This window comes from Cyanistes caeruleus, chromosome 8, assembly GCF_971803275.1.
Source record: "Cyanistes caeruleus chromosome 8, bCyaCae1.hap1.1, whole genome shotgun sequence".
In the NCBI taxonomy this organism is placed as follows: Eukaryota; Metazoa; Chordata; class Aves; order Passeriformes; family Paridae; genus Cyanistes; species Cyanistes caeruleus.
In genome coordinates, this window is record NC_141708.1 from 5,520,711 (window position 1) to 5,544,923 (window position 24,213).

Consider the following 24,213-nt stretch of genomic DNA (forward strand, 5'->3'; position numbering starts at 1 on the left):
ATCAGCTGCAGACTTTATATTCTTCAATTAAACAGAAACACTCACCGCAATCCCAACCAGCTACGGGGTTTTTGGTACAGCTTATTTTAAGAATCTAAACTGGTCAGCACAGAAGATATGCTTTTGACTTCAATTAGTGAGAAATTTGGCCTCACAAGAAGTGCTTGGCAGGATATTTTTCTGCATCTTCAAACCTTCTTACCCATAATTCTAAAGTGATTTTTTTATAAACATGCTCATAGAGGTTTCTTCACCAAAGAAATACATTTTTCCTCCTTTCTGTAGACAATGGATTTATTGGTGGAGGGGTGCTCATAAACCAGGCAGCTGAAATTGTTTTAAATAAACTGGAATTTAAAGCAGGGGAAGGGAAAGTTTTGATTTACTTGTTGTTGCCCTTTTTCTGCGTTAAAAGCACTTTGCACTCAGATTAAAAGATGGAAACAGATGAAATAACCTGTAGCTATAAGCAGGATGAGGAGGGCAGCTTAAGGGACAGAGAAGAGAAGGTTTATATCAACCAGGATTTTCTGTCCACCCCACAGTGAGGCTGCTCAAAAACCTTTGGAGTGCCACAGAACCACTCTTGTTAGCAGCCCAACAGAGCCATGGCTATAGAGCATTGCCACAAGCAGACAGATATTTGATAAAGCTTTTTAGGAGAACAATGTGTTTCCACTATTACTAGCAGCAAAGATGACAGGACAATTCTGAAAGCTTCTCTTCTCAGGAAGTTTTTTTCTGTTGTCATATGTGCTTGATAAGTTTGGAAAAGATCCAGTGTTCAGCCTCGTATCGGGACCTTCCTACCTTTTAACATCTTCCTGCACTGATGGATGGCCTAAACATTACCAAGCAACCTTATGTTGCAATAGTCATAGCTTGGCTTCCTCTGGTAAACCAAATGTCATTTGTTCCATTAAAAATAAAACACAAAACAACAACCCCTAAACATATAAACACTCATTTACAACCTCGACATTACTGAATGGCTTTCTTGCAGGAAACAAACAGATCCCTGCTTGAATTCACTCCTGAGACACAAGGCTGTAAACAGCAGTAACCCTTCCCTTGCAGGGTGAAGCCTGGTCCACACTGAGCTCCACTCCAGGGCTGTTTTGCCATCACTTGTAGGGGGATTCTATAGAACCTGCCTTCATCTTTTTCCATTAGCAGGTGAAAATCCTGAGGAAACATTTGAATGAAAAATGAAAATCCAAAAGAGAGTCCGGGAAGGTCTTGAAAAGAATTGGGAAAGAAATTAAAAAATAATCAGGCAGGAACCAGTGGCCCACTCACAGAAAGACTGGAAACACCCAGGAAAGCAAACAAAATCACTGCTGGAAACAGGGCATTCCCCTATCACCTGGATCACACAATCCATTAGCTATCATATGGTAGCAGCCATCTGCAAAGAGCTGAGAGGGAAGACATTTATTGTAGGGAATGACACGCTGTTTGCAGTGGCATATTCCACTCTTCCTCACTTCTGCTTGTTGGACAAACAACATCAGTGCAAGGATAATAAACTTGCTATATGCTTGATTTTTGACTCAGGTCAGAGTCTGACTTGGTTAAAAAATAATAAATTAGCATACAAGCTAAAGCTTGGCAAGCAGGTTAAATGATTTTTTTCGTTGTTGTCGGATTACTGGGTAAAAAATATTAAACATGAATTGCTTGAAGTGTCACATATCCACAACTTAAATATGCTGATTATTTCTAAATCAATTTGTAAAAAAAATACTTTTTCAAAAATCTCACTTTTTACACTTATCTAATAATATTTCAAGGATTTTTTTTTTTTTTCCTGTGAAATTTAAAACCCTGTGATTCCCGGTTCCAAGTCAAAATAGCACACTACCAGCTTACTGATTCTTCTGGTTGCATCATCCCAGCCAAAGGTGTTAGCCTCAGGCATCTCATCTGAATTTTCCTGACCTATTCTCTTGAGGCTACTCTGATGCTGAAGTCTCACGATGTTTTTCCAGAATCCTAATTTCCTATTACAAGGGAATCAGGTGAGAAATAAGGTATGATTAACTTCCATTCTCACCACGTGCCTCTTCATTGTCTTCTTTGCTGGGATCAAGCATAGGGTTGCCTGTTACTACTTCTGAGTTTAGCACGAGGAATCCTGAGCCCAGGGAGACATTAATTGATCCTTTATGCTTTTGGTTTCAGAAATCTGAAACTGAACCAACCAGCAAAGTTGCAGCAAGTCAGGGAAATGAAGGACTGTGGAGGTCAGGTCATTAAAGGACTTCAGAACTATTGGGAAATCGTGCACAGAATCCCGTGTGGATATGCCATGCATGGTAATTTAATGTATTCTGCATTACACCTAGCATGGAATTCACCTCATCACACTTTAATCATCTAAAAGCTGAGACACTCAGAGTCTCCCCAGGCTCCCCGTAGCCAGTGGGCAGAAAGAGTCATCTCATCTCTCCAAGCCAGATGCCTCCAAGGCTGAGTGCTGGGAATGCAGGAGGCTGGACTCACCAGAGGTCTATTTTAATGTCATTCTGTGCAAACACACAAAAGCCATCTCCTGCAGATTTCTGGATGTTTTGCAAGTCAGTGTTCCAGACAGCTGGAAAAGGCTGATTCCTTTTTTCCCATGTGAGCAAAATTTTCATGCAGAAGAGGCTGTTTCTGGGAAAGCTGAATGGACCTGAAAGTCTTTCAGAATTAACTTCCCTGGCCACTGGATAATCCATACAAACCCAATGTAAGTCATGAAGGGCATACAGAGGGGATAGGGAAAAAATGACCCCTAAAACAGGGAGGAGGAAAGGATAATTAGCATATTCATTAGGCGAGGGCAGGCAAATACAGCTTTCCTGCTGCCAGACAATCCTGAGCAGCTCTGCTCTTTGTTTGCAGAGTCCTTTTGGATGGGCTGGCTGTTCTGCAGGAGGAGCTGGAGCAGGCTGGGGGGCCTGCCCTGCCTCACAGACAGATGTGAGCCAGGTTTACATGTGAGGTTGACATCCATTAGTGGAAATGAATTTCCATTTTCCAAAGGGTCAAGTCGGAGTAATTCCAGCAAACACAGGGAAGCCAGAAGGCTTTTTCCCAATGACCAAGGCATCCCAATGCTCTTCCTGACTAAAAATGACAAACAGTTACGAGGCATTGCACTCTCCAGAAAAACAGGAAGGAGAAGCAGAACTTCAATAGCCCTGATGAGCACAAAACCAGTGGAGTTAAAGACTCCAGCCCAGACTTTCTAGCAGTCTGAGCAAAGGCATTGCAAATGCAGCCCTTCCTGAGTCTAAAGGACAGGACACAGGACCACCCAAGGACCTATTCTGGGGCAGCATCATCAGGGCAGGGCACACTCCATGTTATTTCCAAGGCTCTCCTGCAAGTTTGGCACCACTGCAAGAGACAGAAGCCCTCAGTAAGTGTTTAGTTAACTAACATTTGTATTATAAACAGTGGGTAAAGGATGAGGAAACAGAACTTGAGCAAACCGTGAGAAAAAAGCCTTTTTGCCTGAGACCACAGCAAGGGGACTCCTCATCAAGGCAACACTGTGATTTTTCAGATTCCCTACCACACTACATTACAGCCCAGCTTCAGTGGCAGACAAATGTTCATTAAAATAAGTTCTGACTAGAAAGCATTAATTTGAGTAACACAGTTGCCGTTCTGCCGCTCAGATATTTTCCCAGAACTGAACTTTGGAAAGATGAGCTTTTTAGAAAGCCCACTGAGAAGGTACTTTCCCGGACTCAGACACAGTGATCAGCAGAGATATTGATTGTGCTGTCTCTGCAAAAACAACAGGAATTATACATTGATTTCTCTGGAGACTGGATTATGTATTGATTATGAGAGCTGCAAAGCAGAGGCCTAAGTAATGCTATCATGTCTGGCTAAAATGGTGCTCGTAGAGTAGTGAAGTCAATAGAAAGGGGAGATGAGAAATCCATTGAGGCAAAGGGCAAAGTCCCAGGGTAATTAATTAAATGGCAAAATTCTCCTGGCTCAAGCGATGCCAGGATTCCTACTTAAGCATTTAGCATCCTGAAAAGTCTCCTAATAGGAGCCTGAAGGATGCAGTGAATAACGCTTTGAGCAAGTAAATAATTCTAGTCCATCCTGAGTCCATGTAACACACTGTGGACAGACAGGAACTTCATTCATTGCCTACTTACAATTGGGTCATTAATGAAATGTATAGGGTTTAGAAAAATTTGAAAACTAGCTGTGGAGATAACTCTTGGACCAAGCCTTAAGGGGCCATCCACTGCAGCCAGTGAAAGGAGATACGGTGTTGGCCTTTTATCAGCAGGATAATAAGCTTACAGGGGGACAGAGATGACTTGCTGGATATAAGTGACATAAGCTGAATTTGTAGGAGAAAGATAACAATGTAGAAAACAGTCCCTGAAGGCTCACCTTTCAAAACACAGAGCCTCTGTCTCGCATTAGACTCTGCAGATTGCTTTACAGAAGCTTTAGGTTTCTATCTTCCACTGCTTCCCTTGCAGTGGCATTCAGCTGGCCATCCCAAAAACTAATTATAACATGCTCCTTAGGAGGCACTTAGTAAAAATAAACAGGCAGAGGAAGAGGTCTCGAGACTTGAATCCAATTCTTGGTATGGTGTGACCTGCAGGATTCAGGCAGAATCATTAAGAAGTGATAGATGAAACTTCCCTTCTGGGAGATGGAAGGGCTTCGCTGATCAGTGAAGGTGACTCACCCAGAAGCACAAGTGCTGAAGTTTGCATTTATTTTGGGGGTGAAAATAGGAAGGAGGGGAAGAAATCTCAAGGAGAGAGGCAAAGGTCCTAGCTGTCAGGATCAAAGCAATGGCCAAAAGGAAGCTACTCTGCTGGTGCACAGAGATGGGAGAGGGATCTGTGAGCAGGAGCCTGACTCAGCTGCATGGCCTGGCCCAGCAGAAGGCCTCATGTGCAATTTTAATTTCATCTCATCTATCTTATGGAGATGTTTTCTTCTCCATAAACAACTGATTTGAGAGAAGGGCACATTTTAGCCAGTAGACAAGTGGAAGGCCAGCAGGCACTGCTGATCAGCTGGAGTCCCTTTCAAGGGACTTTTCCCTCCCTTCCTTCCTTATCCTATAATTGTTTAAAAACAAAGACATCATTTTGTTTACCAAAATCCCCACTGATAGCCTGAGACTGGAGTAAGGAGGTTATTGCTGTGCCCAGCTAACCTCTTGCAGCAAAGAAAGTGCAAACATGGCCTTTATTCTGTGCATTTCCTGGAGGAAAGGGTACTGGACAGGAATTCAGATAAGAAAATTAATGCTGTTGCTGTTCTTTATATTCTGTGAAGTATTTTAATGAGGATAACAATACACATTAGACATCCTGTTCAGTAACATTTTTAGTTCCCAGCTGAGTCCAAATATAAACTATAATGGCATATGGAGACTGTCTTAAGAGCCATTTCAAATCAATTTAGTTTTATATAGCGTCTCTCCAAGTCTCTCAAGGTGATTTACAGTGAAAAAGCAAATAGTGGGATAGTGATTTAGTAGAGTAAGGCATGGCAGCTGTCAGGCAGGAAGGCAAAAATACTGCATGGAGACGTAAAACTCTAATTTAAAAGCAGTACAAAGGTAAATATATCTCTTTGCTCTTCCAGTACAAGAAGCAGTCAGGTAATGAAGCCAGGTTGGGCTCAGTTTAATTCAACAGTTCAATGGAACCATTTACAGATGGAACTGGACCTAAAACTGAACCTTTTCCACTCAACCGCTGAGATTAGGAAAAAAACAGGGAAGAAATATTTGTGACCAATTCATTTTAGCAGTTTTACCATCATATTTCACAACCTCAGAAATTTCAGACTTCCTGTGGGTTGGACCTCTGCCCTAGGGGCTTATGAAGTCAAGAAGGCAGCTTGGAGTGACTTTTTCATGGAAATTGTTAAAGCCTTTTTTTAAAGAAGCAAATTCTAGTCAAGAAACCTTGACCTGGCTGGTGTGACAAGCATTGTGCTCCTCCTGTGCACAGAGAAAGAATAATTCTTCAGAGAATTGTGAGAGACAGCTCATTCAGGGAATGTTTCCCTCAGGTACAGGACACCTTCCCTGTGGGTTTTTGCCCTCCTGCTTACCCCTCAAGTGAAGCTGCCACAGAAGCCATGAAAACACTCATATTTTGGCACTTTCAGTGTGAAGATCACATCTGCTCCTTACATTTCCCTCCCACCAGAGAGTTCAGAATGGGCCAGTTGAATGAGTTCAGTTGGATGCGGCTGTTTCAGCGAACTTTAGGCAAGAGAGATGAAATATCACTGTCTTCCTAGGACCTGAGTGCACACAATCCTGGGACAGCTCAGCATGGAAGGGACCTTTGAAGATCATCTGGTCCAAGCTTTTGTGGGAGAGGGAGCCTAGATGAGATGATCTAGTGTCCAGCATCTTGAAAACCTCCAGTGATGAGGATTCCACCACATCCTTAGGGAGGTTGTTCCTATGTACCTCTTCTTTGAGAGGCCTAAACCACGTTTAAGCCACGTTTCCTTCCACTTAAACCACCCATGTTCCCTTCCAGGGGCCAGGATTTGTCAGGATTCGTCACTGCTGTTGCCTGTAGCTCAGGAACAAGCTGACCTCCTTGTCCACCAGGACAAAGATTTCAATTCCCCAACAAGCAGGCAGGGGCTGCTCAGGATGCCAAAGCTGTGGAGAGCCTGAACTGTGATCACTTCAGAGGCACCTCCTTGCTCTGCCATCCTGGTGGATGTCTCACAGGCAGTGACTTTGTGAGTCACACGGGGCTGGGAGTCCTGCTGGCATGCCTGCTCATCTGGGAAAGTGCCTTCTCCTCCTTTCTGCTGCGCAAGAAGTGTATGTTTTATCAAATAAAGTGCATGTTCCCTATGCAAATGAACGCCCTTTGGAATGGTGATATACTGACATGTTGTATGTTAAATATGTATGCCCTTTAAAAACTGAAGGAAGAGCTAAAAATCATTTATAAATATTAAAGAGCAAGAAGTCTACTTTTTGTTTTCACTGTGCTTCTGATCCTGCACTCTGGGAAAAACACTCCTCACATTATAAGACTGAATTATCTGTCCAAGAACTAAACCTATAATTTTATTCTATCAGTCAAGCTGTATGTCATGCTATTTTTGTATCAAGACAATCAGGTTCTTTGAAGCACAGACACACACCTACTTAAAAGAAGCTTTCAACTGAAAGCAGAAGACTCCAGAAACAGCAGCAATTTGTACCTTTCAAGGGACTGATAATTAAATAGAGAAATGCTGATTCCAATGAAAGGAAGGTTTCTTTGCTGGCCAGGATGTTCCATTAGGACATTTGGGTCCAGATTCATCTGTTTGGACTGCAGACATCAGTCCTGTGAATCATTGACTCCTAATGGCTTCAAACACATCCTTTGGAGATACTTCTCTTTTCTGACAAGAAAGGAAAGTAGGCCATCTGCACTCCTATCCCAACTATCTTAGTTAGATATCTAAAATGAAACTAAATCAATCCAGGCCTTGCTCTAGTTTTTTTAAGTATTTGTTGTATGGGACACCTATTAGAAAGTCGAGTATTGAACCCATTGTTACAGCACAGTCAACCTTGCCTCTAGGAAGTATTTTCTGCTATGCAGGGTTTCCACATCCCTCTGGGAAGAAGCAGAAGTTTCTCATTAAGGAGAAAAAGTGCAGCAAGACCAACGCAGACATTAAAGCACCACCAGCAGGGGGGCAGTTTTAGATTACACGTGAAGGAGAGCAGCCCTGGGTTTCACAGGATCACAAAATGGGTGATGTTGGAAGGGACTGCTGGAGGTCATCCAGTTTCCTTCTGCTCAGAGTTGTTAAGGTAACTTGCAAATACCAGAAAAGTCTCAGGACAGACTGTAAATATGCTGTGCCAATTTTACATACTGAGAAACCAGGTACACAGGTCAAGTAAGAAGTACAGGGCACGGCAGAGAATGGAAACTCCGGCTCTGGAGTCCCAGTATTTTTCCTTCCTGTAACACCACCGCTCTTTGTTGATGAAGGAGCAGCAGTTTTCAGCTTGGTCTTCACATCCACTAAATTATTCCATGTGCTGCACCATGGATGGCAGGAGAGCCAATGGACAGCAGTGAAGGGCTTCAGGAAACCTGCAGCAAGACTGGCTGAAGTCAAGAAATGCTATCCTCCCCTCACTTTACTAGCTCTGCTATCAGCAAAATGCCTATCTCCCTTTCCAGATGGGAGCTGGAGCAGTGGGAAATATTTTCCCTCAGAGTTTGTTGCTCGTTCCTCTGTTGACAGGAATTTTAAGACAAAAGGTCATTTTGGTGGATTTAAAAAGCAGTGGAACTTCATGCCCCTAATGAATGGGCAGCAGGAACTCATACTGGCAGTGCTCAATGGCTGCACATGAAACTAGCCAGGCTCAGTAAATGAAACCAGATCCCAAAATGCAGCCTGAGATAACTGAAAGTATGCATCAAAGTTTATTGTAGGAAAATGACTGAGTGGAAAAAGAGTGGTCTGCTCTGCCCCTGCACCTCCAAAACATATTGTACCATTTAAACCCTCTAGAAAGACATCTGCCAAAAATGTGATTAATTTTCCTGAAGGTCAAATGTATTCCTTTTGTAAAACAGTTGAAGCAGCAATTGTACGTCTTTGATTACTCTTACGAAAGCAACTTAGGAAAAATCCTAGGATTGCTCTTGTGCTTGAAGCTGGATGTTTACTGCTTACTGGCAGTGACTTGTGTAGCAAAGGTGAAATGTGGCCAGGAAATGATTGTAACCCCTCCAAAAGGGTCAGTCCCAGAGCAGCCTGTCCCAAATTCCAGCAGCACATCCGTGCCTCTGTTTGGAGTGCCACCCTGTGGACACGGCTGCTCCCAGGAGCTCCTCTCCTTCACTCAGAACCTGCCGTGGGGGACACAAGGATGGGGGACAGCACCCCTGAGCCCCCACTGTCCCCTGCCAGTCCTGCCTGTCCCTGCCCACCCTGGGGAAAATGGTGCTGGGGGAAGAGTGGGAATTTCTGTACCAAAATACAGTGTCTGGAAGGAAAGACCATTTTTGCCTGTGCTTTCTACACAACAGAGTATGAAATGTCACCACCACTTCTGAGCTGGATAGGAAATAATTGGGACATCTGTTGGTAACAGCTGAGGTCTCTTGTACTACACCCCCAATGCAGAGCCTTGTACACTGAGAAGAGACCAGAGAAGCCCTTTGCTCATCCACGGATGAATTAAGCCCCTGGTAAGTCAAGTTCATCCTTAGAAGTCAATTTCTGGATTGCATTATGATTTTTTTTTCTCTCTGACTGTTTGTATAAGACTTGCAGGTTTATTCACTGGAGATTGCCACCATAAATTTTAGGAGTCTGGCTTACAGAGCCTGTAACAGCCTTGTTTAGTAAAGGTGTGCCTTGCAGCTTTCCTTCAGTAATGCCACTTTGGCTGCCTCTTACCTCTGGGGTGAGGTATTTCATCATGATTTCCTTTCCTTTCTCTCCCAGCTTTTCATCTGGAGCAATTTCATATTCTGCCTGGAACAGACATATAAAAAATAAAAGTCAATATTTGCACTCATATTTCACCATTATAACTTCATTTTGGATGTGGCCTTAACAGAACACTCTGTATGAAAAATCTGAAGGACAAATATCATTTTCTGGTGGAACTGAAACCTGTACACACAATCTTATTAAAAACCTTCCACTATATTTTGACCAGACCCTAGTGGTACATCTTCTGGGGCTTTGTCTCTTAATTACCACCAATACAATTTAATTAATTTCTATTTTATAACCTTGCAAAGCTGGCTTTCAGAAAGCATTCAGTGACAAGAGACATCAACTTCATTTGGTTTTGCACAAAAGGATGGTGGACACAGAAGGCAAAATTATTTCTCTGAGTAGTAGAGAAAGTGAATGTTTATTTACCCTTGCCACAGTTGTATTTCAATTGCTAGGTGAATATATACATATATATATTCTTCAGTATATTGTAATTTTGTTTAATGTGTCTTTTCTATGTATTTATGCCTTGACCTTGGTGTAACAATAGCTGTGCAAAGAGGAGGGACATCACTGTTAGTGATCCTTGGCTCAGCCCCTTCAGAATACTGATTTCTTAGGACCACGAGGAAACAAGAGAGATCATTTAGAGGAACATACACCATAAGCAAAACTCTCTTTGGCTTCCCTAGTGCATTAAAAAAGAGAGAACCCCATGCTCACACACAAAGTCTACCTACATTTCAAAGTTCTGGCTGCTCTAGGTATGACACATTAGTGACTTTTGACGAGCTTTGTTTACTTTAGAAACAAAGGAAGCACTACATGTGTGCCATGAAGTTATTAATCACTTCAGCTAAAGTTCCACATCCGTGGCAAGCATTTGAAGGAAACACATGCTGCAGGGGACCCCAGTGGATAAATGACAACAGGTTCTTAGAAGTTCTTAGAGACATTCCTGCTTGGCACTGCCTGGAATATGAAGCTTTGGCCTTCAGATCAAAATATTTTCCAGAAGAATAAAAAAAAAAAAAATAAAAAAATAAAAAAAAGAAGACGACAGCCTAACAGCTTTCATGACTGTATTAAAAAAAGGATCCCAGAAAATCCTGCCAAACCAATTAAATAACCTGGTCCAATACAAGCTGCCTGTGATGATAAATGAGGAGGAAGCTAAAAAAAAAAAAAAAGGTAAATCAGACTGAACTGGCAAACACTTGGAAGAACAAATTTCAGAACTATTGCCCACTGGAAGATGTATGTACTGCTCTGGGCTGGATGCAATAAATCTGCAGGCTGGCTGTAATGGATACCCCAGCTAAGCAAACCTAGGAATGACATGGAAACCACAATGTAGTAATAATGCTATTCCCCTTCTATCTGGCCAGTGCTCATTTAGCTATTGCAGCTCAAGTCTGGAGCTGAATATTTACACACAGGCATAGCAGGTTGATTGAACAATCTGGAATTATGATCTGATTTGGTCTGGGAAATGATTATGGCCACAAATAAAAATGATGAAAAAACAACCAAAAACTAAAATCAACCAGTACAGTACTTCTTTTTGAGTGACAATTTTGGGGATTAAACTGATTATGTTCTCATAAAACTTAATACAATGGTTTAAAAAAATCTTTTATCTAATTTTCTATGCTTTTAGATGGTATCTGAGTATGGGTCATTTCAGCTCTTAAAGAACAGAAACTCTGAAATGCTTAGAGCATCTTAGCAACATTTTTCTCCATGATTTCTCTCTCCTTCATTTGCTTTCCAACTCTGATAGTATATTGTCTCCATAGCAAATAAAACCTGATTATAAGTCATAATTTCCCATTTGAAGTGTACCAGGGAGCTGTCGAAAAATTTGATGTCCCTTTGGCCACATATAAGCTGTAACAGTTACATCCCATCTGAACTGTACAACAGGAAACAAATCAGGAAAGACCAGAAGACAGAAACTCAGCAAGAACTGGATGTCTTGAAATGTGATTCCTGATGGGATCCAACGTCTGCAGAGCTAAATGCACACCTACACATACACAGAGTATCTCGTTCTGCCTCAAGATAGATAGCAAAGAATAAAAGGAAAGTTGAATTATACTTGCATTTGACATTCCCAGGAAATGTGACACGGTGGTGGCAAAGGTGGGAAGTGACAGACAAGTGAGGATGTGAGAAGGAACCATAAGTTCCAACTGTGCACAGAGCTAATTTCACTGTAAGTCTGCACTAGAAGCCTGTTCCATTTTGTTCCTAAGTTCATTATTATTTCTCCCTTCAGTGCCATTTCTGAGCTATTCAGCAACAGACCCTGGTACATTTTCAGCCATCACCTGTTACTACAGGGATGTCCCCATGTTCTCTCTGCCACCTGCCTGGGAAGCCACCAAGGTCCTCAATCCTGGTCTTGTGCTTGAATCACAAGATACCTCCCCTTCTTTCCCAATAGTCAAAAGCATGGCTACACTTTGTAAATCCCTGATTGCTAGAAATTACATCATTACTTAAAATCCGTGTGGAAAAAAATATTTTCCATTATTCCTTTGATGAATCCAGGCATGTGTTTCAAGGCTCCTGCTCTGAAGTCTAATAGCTTCTCCATGCCCTAGTTAGGTCAGACAGGGCCCTATTCACAGCCCATAAATGAGGGGAGGATTTATGATCACCCTGATTCCATGGGACAAGCTGCAGGGAAGGCTCTTTCTGTGGGCAGGCACAGATCCTTCAGCCCAAATGGCGAGAGGATGTGGGCTGGCCACTGTCTGCTGCTAACTTTTCTTCTGGCTGCTGATTTTGAGCTGTAATTACACTGGTGGCTCCTTCTTCCACAGAAGCAGCCCTGGCTGGGTGGAGGAATGGGAGTGCAAAGTGCCTTCCCTTTGGAGCAGCTGTCCTCAGGATGGGCTGAGTGAGATCAGATGGAAAAATGCTCTTCAGCTGGGAAAGGGAGCAACATCTAGCCTGTGACTGGCTGTGGGAGGGGGCCAGGGACTCAAGAACACCTCAGGTTTGAGGGCTGGAGGCTGCCTGTGATGGATGGAGAGCTACCAGGGCAATGACACAGGGACCCCACAGGGGCTCACACTGATTCTGACACATCAATTTATGGAGTAATTGATTTTCACCTTAATATTATTTGAGCTCCTGAAACTGCATGGCTAAAAATATGCAAAAATGGAAAAACATATCCCAAGAGATCTCTCTGCAGGTCTGGGAGACTGCTCTCCCACAGCAGGGCTGTGGCAGTGAGGCATGGCCAAGGGAATCATCACCCCTTGTACCCACCAAGAGATGGAGATGGGAACAGACACTCCCACCAGAGTAGTTTTGGCTTCTTGATGAAAATCAGGAATGGTGGAATCACCTTTTGAGCTTCTGCCAGAGATTACTGGCATTTTAGTGACAATTTTTCACCTCTACTTTCTCAGGTCCCTCCTCTGTTATCTGAGAATATCTCCCTGCTCAGTCCTTTTCTCAGACTCCAGGCCCTGTCATTGTTCTGTCCCCATTGCCTGTCCCAGCTCTTGCCTCCACTGGAGATTTAAAATCTGTGACTGAAAATTGGAAGGCAAACCCCAAACAGCTGGGATTTATAATAACTCACATTTCTAAATGAAAAGTGAACTTGAAACCATATTTTTCATATTTAAAGGCAGGGCAAAAAGAGCCCTTTCAACTGTTTGAAAACACAGTTTTGAATTAATGAGTTTGTTGATACCAACAAACTGGCATTTCTGATGGGAAAAGCCTTGAACAGCTTTAAGACACACATACACAGATGGTTTATATACCACAAAAGGGACTTAACCGAACGAATCTCCCTAACAGCAAGACAGGGTTTTCACAAATGGCATTAAATGGATGCTCACTCATCCTTTCACCCCAGATAAGTGCAATGTCTAGTGAAGCATTCAGCTGAAAAGTCCACCTGAGGAGGTTGTGCCTCTCACCCCACTCCTTGAGCCCAGATATCACAAGCAGAAACAACCTGGAGAGGCAGCAGGGCTATTTTCCTCCAGTGGATGTATTTTTGTGTGGCTTCAGTGCAAAAAAAGTAACCTTGTTCACATTAGAGAAAAAATAATGACCAAAATTGTCCCCATTCTCTTCCAGCCAACCTACATCTAGTCCACATTAAATTGTTAAAAGCCCTCTCTTGGAAAAAAAAATCATTATGAATGTGAGTAGATGAAGCAGGAAAGGGAGTCCAGAAGCTAAAGCCTTCATTTTAGTGACACATAAAAATGCTAAGAGAGGAGAAGGAAACGTCAGGAGCTGGCAGCCTGGGAATGTGCTGATGAGGAGGGGACAGGAGCAAGAGGTCCCTGCTGAACTGAACTGCCACCTTCTTGTGCTGGAGGCACTGGCTGTGGAGAAGGAAACACGTCTTGCTAGCGCCTTGCCTGCTCACTGATCTGCCTTTTAGCACAGGAAACATTTCCCCCCACACTTTATTTTAATGGCTCTCTTTCAACAGCTCCAAAGTTGAACCACGTTGCTAAAATATTTGTAAGCAGAGCAAAGTGTGCTTCGGGGCTGTGCGTGATTCCTTGGGCAAGGGCTTCTAGAGGGGCCAATTTAATCATAAACCATCTCCATCTAATGCTCATAGTTTGTGTTCACATAGTTGCAGCTCTGAATGGCTAGCTCAGGGTTTGGTGAGCCTTTCAGGGCAGGTCTCTGTGGTTCCATGCATGCAGATAAGCACGCGATGCCTTCAGAGCCACGTGGGCTCGCGGTGGATGTTTTATCTCAGCCATCAGGCCCTCTGCCATGGGCTTGTTTGCACAATATCTGCAACAAGAGATGGCTGTCTGTCCTTGCAGCCCTTCGTGCCAGCTGGTAGAAGGGGCTGCTGTTGCTCCATTTCCCAGACAGACAGACAGACAGACACTGACAGGCACTCACTGTTCCCACAGCAGCAGTGGGAACCAAACACCCACAGCTCCACCAGGGCTGTGCTGCAGAGCTCTGCATCTCTTTCTTCTTCTCACTGTTACCACCTAATGCTGGGGCTACTGCTCACAGACCACATCTCATCTTAGTCTGGGCTACAATCCACTGTGACTAATTACCCAAACACTGCTCTCAGAAAACACGTAGAGTCTTTATGCTTCTGAGCACTTTCATCTCAATTTCTGGTTGAAATTGGCCAAGGTATTCAGAGGTTTCAGAGGGAACTGACAGCTACACACCTAAATGCATGCAGAATTTTGTGATACAAATCCTTTTCCTTCAGAAAGCAGCTTAACAACTGTTTAACAGACAAAAATCCCCAAATGCTGCCATAATGACATTTGCAGGAGACTACATCAGACCAGGTTAGTTATTTCACATAACAGCTGACATAAATGTCCAGTCAAGAGAGGATTTTTTTTCGTGTCTTTACATATTCTGGTCTGCAAGGTCTGGATGATTCTACCAGCCTTTGGAAGCAAAGGTGTGAGAGAGAGCTTAGTCTCTCATAAGGATGTTGGTAGGTTGTTGAACGTCTGACTCAGCTTCTGGTTTCTCCCAGAAGCCCCAGACACTTCTTTCCTTGCAGACAGTTGAGTGCATGAGTTGAAAAATTATAAAATATTGGGAGGCATCAAGTACTGGCTTCTGCCAGGGACTTACTGTGTCACCAGGTAAAGTCACTTAGATGGGCTCTGAAAAAGAGAGGTGGTCCTCCCTTTCAATGTGCAAAAAGCTCAGTGAGCCCCTCATGAACAGCTAAGTACCATCCCCTTTTATATTTTCCCTTTATTTAACATTACATAAAAGCAAATTTTTGCATTTAGTGTTAGAAAAATATCCAAGAAAAAAGAAAATGAAAACTCTTGGCTTTTCCTGCTTCTTACAGCAGGTGGTCTTGAAAAGGTTTCACATTCTTGGTGGTCTCAGATTAGGGCTGTAAAGTCAGACTCCTGGTTGCATTATAGGGCTTTTTTTGCCTAACATAGGGCTTGGCTTGAATCCCACTACTCACTGAACACAGTGTGACCCCGCTGGGCAAATTTCAGTAGCAATCATCCAATTTAATGGCAAAGGACTCTGTTGCTTGACCTTAATATTGCCTAATACAGGGATTTTCATGGGCTGGGAGCAAGCTTACACAGAATTTGAAATCAATAAACAAAGGAGACTGCTAGTTAGTGCTAAAAAGGAGAAAAATAAGGATTCAGACCTCCACCCAGACAGGCATCTTATTATCAAATCCTCATAGTGCCAGTCTGAGCCTGACTGGGAACAGAGCACTGGCCCAGTCAAGGTCCACAGGGCAGCTCCAGTCTGCAAAAGCATCTTGGGGTGGGTGCAAAGCACACCTTTGCAAAAGGATTTGGGAACATCCCTTCGGGATTGCTCTGAGACAGAGCTTTAAAACAAAGCCAGTGCCACCACGAGCTTTTGCAGGAGCAGCGTGGTGTGTGCTGCAGGGCTGAGGGAGGACACGGAGCCTCGGTGCCTGTCACAGCTGCACAGGGCTTGGGAGGATGAAATGACACAGTGCCCTCAATTCCCAGAGCCGGGGGCAGGCTGGGCAGCGCTGCAGCAGGGCTGTCACACGGTGCCCTGGGGGGGACAGATGTTTCCCCGTGCCCAGATGTTGTTCCTGCTGTCAGTGGCATGCCCTGAGTCGCATTTCTGCAGGGGTGCCTCCCTCCCAGATGGGTGTGTGGGGTTTCATCAGGGGCAGACACCTCACTGGACAACGCTGGCAAAACACATCCAGGGTGCCCAAATGTCCTGCTGCCTGCTGGCCTCGAGCACAGCTGCACAGAGTGCTTGTCAGATGTCTCATGTACCATGATGGCTACACCTCTCACCACAGAAAATCCCAAGCAGTGCTAGGAATAACAGGTGGAAGTCATGACCAGCTAAAAATGGATACAGATACGACTTTATCCAACACTTTTTGTGATGCTGTAGATTTGCTGTTGTTGCTGCAACCTTAAGATACATGTCCTCTCCAGACTGTTACTTTCACAGCTTCAGTGCAATCCTCACATTTCCCTGTACTTCAGAGTAGCCTCACCATGGTGCAAACAAAACAATTTTATTCCTGTTGGTATGAATTATTTTGCTTCTGGCTGCCAGTGTTAGCCAGGGAGTGAGACCTTGTGGCCACTCACAACCGGCAAGTTCATCTTTCTCTTTGGTACCATTTCACCTTTTGGCTGATCAACACCCTCCCCTTTCACAGGTTCCCAGCAAAAGAAGTCGCTGAGAGACTTTTTCACTGTGAGCAGCTGGCAGGACACATGGCCAAGTGATGCCAGACTGGGAAAGAGTGTCAGGTCCCCCAGGGCTTGGGGGATGCTCAGTGGCTGGGTTAACTGATGGCTCACTGGGGTGGAAAATGGAGCAGATTTGCGTCTCAGTGACCTCAATCATGTTATTCCTGTACCTTGTACCTCTGTTCTCCTATTTGAAAAAACAGGCTGATTATCATGATGTCCTTTGTAAATCACCCTGAACTCTATGGATGAAAAGGCTTGGGAAGAGATATTAGGATTATTAGACTGCCCATCCTCTCTTGTCAGTCCATCCTCAACTTCCCTTTCCTCCCAGTGCCTCCCAGCACTGCAGGCTTCACCCCCATCAGCAGACATTACCCAGAGCACCCCATCTGCTCAGGTGTTGACATGAAGGGAGCACACAGCAGCACTCTGGGGGCGACTGTCCTTACCCTCCTCTGGTGGCTCATGTCCCCCAAGGCTGGCACCAGCCCCTGTCCATTTCAGACACACTTCAGACACAAAATCCCACAAATCAGCGATTTCCTGGGGTCACAGGAGTCTCCTCTGTCAGGGAAACATTGCAAAGCACCCCAAAATACCACAAGAATTGACTTACCACCGAGTCAAGGAACCTAATGCAGCACTCGAGCTCAGGCTGAGTTTCACAGAACTGCCGAAAGAGAAGCCTTCCAATGGGCTGCTTTTCACATATGCTGCAGTAATCTCTCTCTAGAGGCAATAAAGAGAAGAACAGAAGCATGAAAATGAGAAGAGCTCTGCCTTTCAGGTTGCTCATGAGTTAAAGCATGGCAAGTGAGTGCAGAACTACAGCCCCAAACCTAAACCACCTCCTTCTCCCTGCCACCACGTTTCAGGTATACAAATATAATTAATGGCTTTAAGACTCAATTAAGAGAGGCTGGATTCTATAGGGTTGATGTTGGTAAAGGTCAAGCATAAGCCATTCACCTATTATGAAAAATAATTTCATATTTTTCTGTGGTGGAAATGTATGCAAAGCTCAGACTGGTGGTATTGGTGGGAATGTGGGGAGCAAATTACAAGTCTTTGAAATATGAGTCATACATTAAAGGGTAGAAAAAGCTGGAATTTGTGGAGTCCTTCCTGGATGCTTCCTAGATATGCACTAAAGTGCCCCATATCTCTGGAAATGCTTAGCCTACCTTCTATTAAACAATTATAGTAAACTATGCATTTTTCATAGGTTTCAAAAATTCTGCTATTTAATTGCTGAGCATTAAGGAATGGATAGAGCATATGGCATCTGGCTCATTTCAGTTTCACACAGCACTCCTTACAAAACTGTATTTCCCCTTAAAAGCCATGTTTAAATGCCATTTCCCTGTGCTGGTGCATCCACAACCATCACTCACAGTGAAGCAAAAGGTCCTTTGCCCATCACAAGGACTATCAGCAGGAGAATACGGATGAAGGGCAGGCATCATTAACTGGCATGGCACCAGCACAAATGCCAAGGGCTTTGGATATTTTTCTGGTGAGAGCAGCAAATCCCTCAGCCTGCTTGGAGCAGCAATACTTGCTTGAGACACGTTATTCCTCTACAAGTACACACATGTCAAACAACATACTGTGTTTCCTTAGGCATTCTTCTCACCACCCTCCTCGCTGCCATATGGCACTTGCTGTTATTATGGAAACAACCAGCTTCTAAACACATAACACAGCACTGCAAACAGACATACGAAACCCACACAAGTTGTCAGTGCCTCGGTTACTTCTCTCTTGGGCCTGCAGTTACTCCTGCAATGTCTTTGATTCCCCCTCTGCTTTGGCCCCCCACGTCCTGCAGCTCCTCCCACCCCATGGATGCAGGCACGTCTGTGATGGAGATCCCCTTTGCCACTGAGGCACCCAGCTGAAGGCCCTGCTCATCTCAGCTCGTGTCCTGGGGACCATGTTCTGCAAAACCAGGGCTTCACAGAATCATTAGATGATCATGGAATGGTTTGGGTTGGAAGGGATCCTAAGGATCACCTAATTACATATCCCCTGCCATGGGCAGAGACACCTTCCACTATCCCAGGTTGCTCCAATCCTAATCCATCCTGCCTTGGAGGCATCCACAGCTTCTCTGGGCAACCCATTCCAGGGCCTCAGCACCCTCTGGGTACATTTGTTCTGAACAGAAAATGCTGTATGAGGTGTTGGACTACGTCCCTCTAGCTGGGTGACAGCGGGCAGGAGCAGCCAAGCCTCTTGTAAGAGGAATGAGGGACAGTGCCCAGTGCTGCACCTGGCTGTACTTCAGGAACTGATTCCTGAGGCACTTCCAGGGTGGTCACTGGAGACATGGGTTGGGGATAGCTGAAATTTTATGCATTAAAATGCTTTTAATTCAGTGTGGTCCTGCCCTGGTCTGGTCTTCTGAAGCAGATGGGCTTTTTTTCGCTGGCATTGCCATTCCATTTTGGATCAGGATATCACTCAATCTGTCGAGAAGACTGCAATGTTTTGATGCTCTCTTGCAAATGAAACTGGATCAAAATCACTGTGTAAATCCAAGCCTGACCTCCAGTCAATCTAATTATCAGCAGCCACCCCCTGGCACTGGTTTGTTTGCCTGAGCTGGAGCCTTCAGCATGGAACATCATGGCACTGTTACGAGTGGTGGGAAAACCAGCGGGATCTCTGGCACAGGAGCAGCCTTGGGGTGTTCTTGAGGGTGGTACCAGCTTGTGCTGCTTGACCAAGTGATGTTTTTAGTGAGTAGCTGCTGAAGGGATGTGCAGACTCCTACAGCACTAAGGGAAGTGAAGGAGTCAGGAGAGAGGATCAAAACAGACACTCACAACATCCCAGAGGCTGGCACGAAGCCAGAGGCTCAGGTGAGCTCTCCTGGGAGCTGTCAAGGTTTAACTACATCTGCCTGATGCTGTTTTCTGCTACCTTGACTAACTGACTCTTGTGAGGATATGAATAAAACACACCCTGAATACCAGTAGCACAAGGCCTGCCTGGTGGCAGGACTCAATCCTCCCGAAGCCCAGACCCACAGCAAATTTCCCCATGCCATTTCCAAGAATGAGACTGTCTGGATTCATGACAGAGTAAACCAGAAAGGAACAAACACAATAATCAGCTGGTTTGCCCCTTATTTTCTCTTGTAGAACATCATTTGATGGACAGTAATAACGTTTGTTGTACAAAACGCAGTAAGTTTATCAAAGTTGTTATGACACAGTAACACCCAACGTAGCAGATACCAAAAGGGCCAGTGAGACCAGCTAAATTTGTGTGCAAATTGCACATCCATAAGTGTATTTCATGGCACAGCAGGGAAAGAAAACACTCAGCTGAGCACTGTGACATAAACACAACATAAAGAAGGCATGAGCATGGACTTCCTCCTGCTCTACAGAACTTGGCCAACACGTGAGAAGGGTGACCCACTCGTAACGAGGAAAAAAGGAAATGCCAAAAATAATCTCAGAAAACACAACACCCAGAGCAGTTCCCTGGAGCCATCCACTCCTCTGTCATGCTCATTTAACTGCTGGATATACCAACACAGACAATAAATACCCGATGAAAATGCTCTCATTCCTCATAGGTGACACAAACTATTTTCTTAGGCCGTGATCTTGCTGTTGGCCTCACTAAGTCAGCTAAAGGAATCTGCACTCAACTAATTCTCGGGATGCATGGGCCCAGAGCAGACTAAGAAAGAAAAACACATCTCCCAGCTAAAGCTGAAAAAGGGGTGGATGGTTTTATTATGGCAAGAAGTGTTTTCAAAGGGTGCTGGAGCACCCCGAGCTGCTCAGGAGCTGCTGCGGGAGGGAAGGGATGGGGAGGCGGGCGGGCACCGCAGCCAGGGGCTCTCCTGGGCTGGGGCTGAGCCTTGTGTCGCTCTCGCTCCGCCTGCCAGTAAAAATATCCATCCAGTTTCGAAAGTTTAAAAAATAGAAGGAATGATTTCCTGAGGAAATGGAAATGTTAAACACTTGGAAGTGAAACCATATGCTTATGATGATGAAGTGTAACTAAAACAGCTCTGAGAGTGATATCTTTGGTAGTCAGACCCTCCTGCCTCAGCGCCATCCTGTTTAACACCTGCAAAGTCACCCAAAACAGGGGTGAAAAGCTGGGTGGGTCAAAGTTTTGGGAAAGCAGACACTTCTCACTGACGCCAAACTCTGTATTTAGAAAATATCACTGGCAAACAACGCACACATGCAAGTGAATTCTTCATCTTCCTATCAGAGCAACAACACAGATTAATATAAAAAAGGTATTATATAAAATGCCATAATTAACATTCATAAGATAAATAAAGATAAATGATGTTTATTCATAATTCTACTGACTCATTTTCCCCCCCTTACTTCATAGCTTATGTATTGAAATACTAATTTCAAGAGCACCCAGCACAAAGAACATACCAAAATAGTTGCACCTGCACATGTCACACTGTCACCATTCAAAGCCTATGTCCAAATTTGTTCCCAAACAGATATTCTGGTAAGATTCTGAAAAATATCTGAGCCCATGACTAAGAAAAATAATCCTATCAACAAAATTTCATACTAGTCAAAACACTGATGACGTGAAAAAACTCAAGGTAAAAGAGTTGGTGATGTCAAAATCCCCAACTTTCAATTAAAAGGGGGGAAAAATCTAATATTTTAAATAGATAAAAACCTCCTTATGCATTGTGAAGATTTTTTGTCTGAATTTCTCATTTAAATACCTTTCATTTTTTTTTTTGGCTGGCTCAAAATCACACCTTTCGGAGAGAAACAGTGGTCTGCAGAGAGACCAGGTCCCCCTTCTCTTTCACATTTGCAATATACCTGTGGGTTTTGATGAATTAAAAAACTGTGTGATAACTCTTGGCTGAAAATCAGTCTTCTATGGTATTCAGGGTAAACTGCAGGTGTTTAAGTAAAACTGCTATAAAAGTTGTACTTCTGCAACTTGTTCTGAAGAGCTGCAAATCCACCCCCTGCAATCATCTGGTGAGGGTTCCTCCTGTAGATGTCTGTGGGGAGGGATGAGCTCAGTTTAAACCTCACTTTTAAAGTCTACAAAAGCCAGGAATATTTTTTCAGCTTTTTGGTCATTTATTGGTGTGGCCAAGAATTGTATTTATGTACTATCTATTAAGCAACATTTTGTTTTCCAACAGACTGGAATCCCAAGAGCAGATTTTCCAAAGAAATGCATGGAGAATTGCCAAGAAGACATGCACCATGCTGCTGCATGGGAACATTTGGACTTGACCTCTGGATCCCTGCTATCCTTGGCATTAAATCAGATGAAAACTGAGTAAGATCCAAAAGGGAAATAATTATGTTGCCTAAAACAGCCCCCACAAAACAACAATAACAACATAACCTCACAAACAAATAAACCAACAAACAAACACCTGGAATCCCCAAAAAGGATGTAGGAAGACTTAATGTTTATTTCCTGCTGTTTATTTCCTGTTTATTTCTCAGTGATCCAAGATGAGAATTCATCTTCCCTTCTTTTTTTTTTTTCTTAAGGTGAACCAAAACCATTTAGATGTTGTTCCAAGTCTATTATTTGTCTGCTGCTCTCGTCCTCTCACCTGCTGTGATCCAGAACAAGAAAAAGCACCCCAAATTAATGGAAGAAAGCATTTAAATGCCTCAGTGGGCAATAGGAGCAGCAAGGGAGTAGCAGTCAGCTCCTAAGGCTGCTGGCACACCAGAAATAAAACCTCCTTCTTCCGAGGGGCTGGGGCCTGCCAAAGTGATCCCCAACATCCCAGAGAGGGATGGAGATTTCAGCTAAAGATGTCCCAAAATCGCACGCCTCCCTCCTCAATCAAGTTCAGGGAGATGCTGCTAGAAGAGATCCTGCTCTGCCCAGCCCAAATATAAAACCACTTCTGGGTTTTTTTTCTCCCATCTTTGCTCTCTTCATGTAAGTTTCCTTACAGGGACACACAATGAAAAGGAGGACAAAGGCAGGAAGATTAAAGAATACGCAGCACAGCTGAACTAAACAGACTTTCACAGCCCATCATACACTGTGCACTTGTAGCAATTCCCTTCTTTTTGTCAAAAAAAAAAAAAAAAAGGAAAAAAAACCCCAAACTAAATCCTTTAAGGTTCACAGAATTATTTTGTGTCCATTCAGAGTACTAATGGAAAACAAATTGCATCTTTACACATTGAATAACCCCATTTAGAGCTCTATTAATATAAATACATTTTTCATTTAAAACCAGCAAGTCTAACACTGGTGCTTATAAAGATGTCTTATAATTTACTGCTGCTCTTCTCCAGCCAAAAGTGGAATTACCACTGTCTATGTACAAACTTAATAAACAGCACACACTAAACTGCCTCGTCTTTCAGGCTGATGAAAGTTGCTTCTTATCAAAGGATCCTTTGTGAATGCTTTAAAAGGATTTAAATTGCTTTGATTGCATTTTTAACAGTGTCTGTGTTGCTCTTGTATTTCAGAATAATCTCGAAAGCTGGAACATTAGCTCTTGCATTCTACAAAAGACAGTTTTCCATCTCTAATAAAAATGCTTCAATACAAAAGATAATCCTTTTGTTTAAGATCAAAACCCCAAGATGGGCCATGCTAACACATCTGAAGACCTTCTTATTACCTTTATACTCTTACTCTTAATTTTCTATGGTTTTCAGCCCTGGAGATGTCATGGCCAGTCAGGACTTTATGAACTTTGCTGGGAACCCAGGTACTTGCAGTGGAAAACAGGTCAGATTTTTCTCCTTGAGAAACTGGAAATAGGGGACCATTTCTGATGAAGAAACAGGGATATTGTTGTTAAAACTGCAAAGCCTGATCAAAAACCTGTACAGTAATGCAGAGAGGGATCTCTTTTTCATGGTGCCTATTTGGGAATGTTGCAGGAATGGGAAGCAGCAACAGGAGGGAAGTTCCTTGTCCTTCTTGTCTGTTATTTTCTGGGGTTTGTTGAGTTTGGGGCTCTTTTTGTTTTTTGGGGTGTGAGGGGAGCTGTTTTACAATGGAAACCTGTGGTTAAGATGCTGAGGACTCTCAGTTCGCCCTGTCTCCAGCAATGCATTTAAAAAGTGAGGCAAGCCAGATGGTTAGAGAGCACAAGACAGGAATAAAAATGTCACATTTCAGTTCATTCAAAAATTCCTATAAACTGTGGCAGTAAGTCATGTTATAAAAGCCTAACACACAAGCATCCAGGCTCCCGTGGGAATTCAGTTACCAGCACAACTAATATTCTGTGCCCTGCAGACCTCAGTGGCATGCTGTATTTATAAAATGGGGCTAATGGCACTGCCTGCCTCCGAGCAGCATGGCCAGAAAAAGTCCATTAAAGTGTGGGAGCCCCGAGTGCTGCTGGCTGGCCCCGTGGCTCCCGGCTATTTACTCGCAGCGCAAACTCCCGGAGCGGAAATTTAGTCCAGGAGAGCACAGCAGAGTCTTTTGATACATGAACCGCTCTACTGCTCCAGAATTTCACCTGGCA

General features: G+C 43.7%; 1 protein-coding gene across 1 annotated transcript in view; it reads right to left on the reverse strand.

Moving 5' to 3' along the window:
• GRK5 (G protein-coupled receptor kinase 5) overlaps positions 1–24,213 on the reverse strand; it is a 154,802-nt gene that overhangs the window by 42,043 nt on the left and 88,546 nt on the right. Inside the window, exons 3-4 of the mRNA XM_086900632.1 lie at positions 17,335–17,447; positions 9,448–9,525 (exon numbers count right to left, since the gene is read on the reverse strand). Of these exons, the coding sequence (XP_086756758.1) occupies positions 9,448–9,525; positions 17,335–17,447 (191 nt within the window). The remainder of the gene's footprint in view (positions 1–9,447; positions 9,526–17,334; positions 17,448–24,213) is intronic.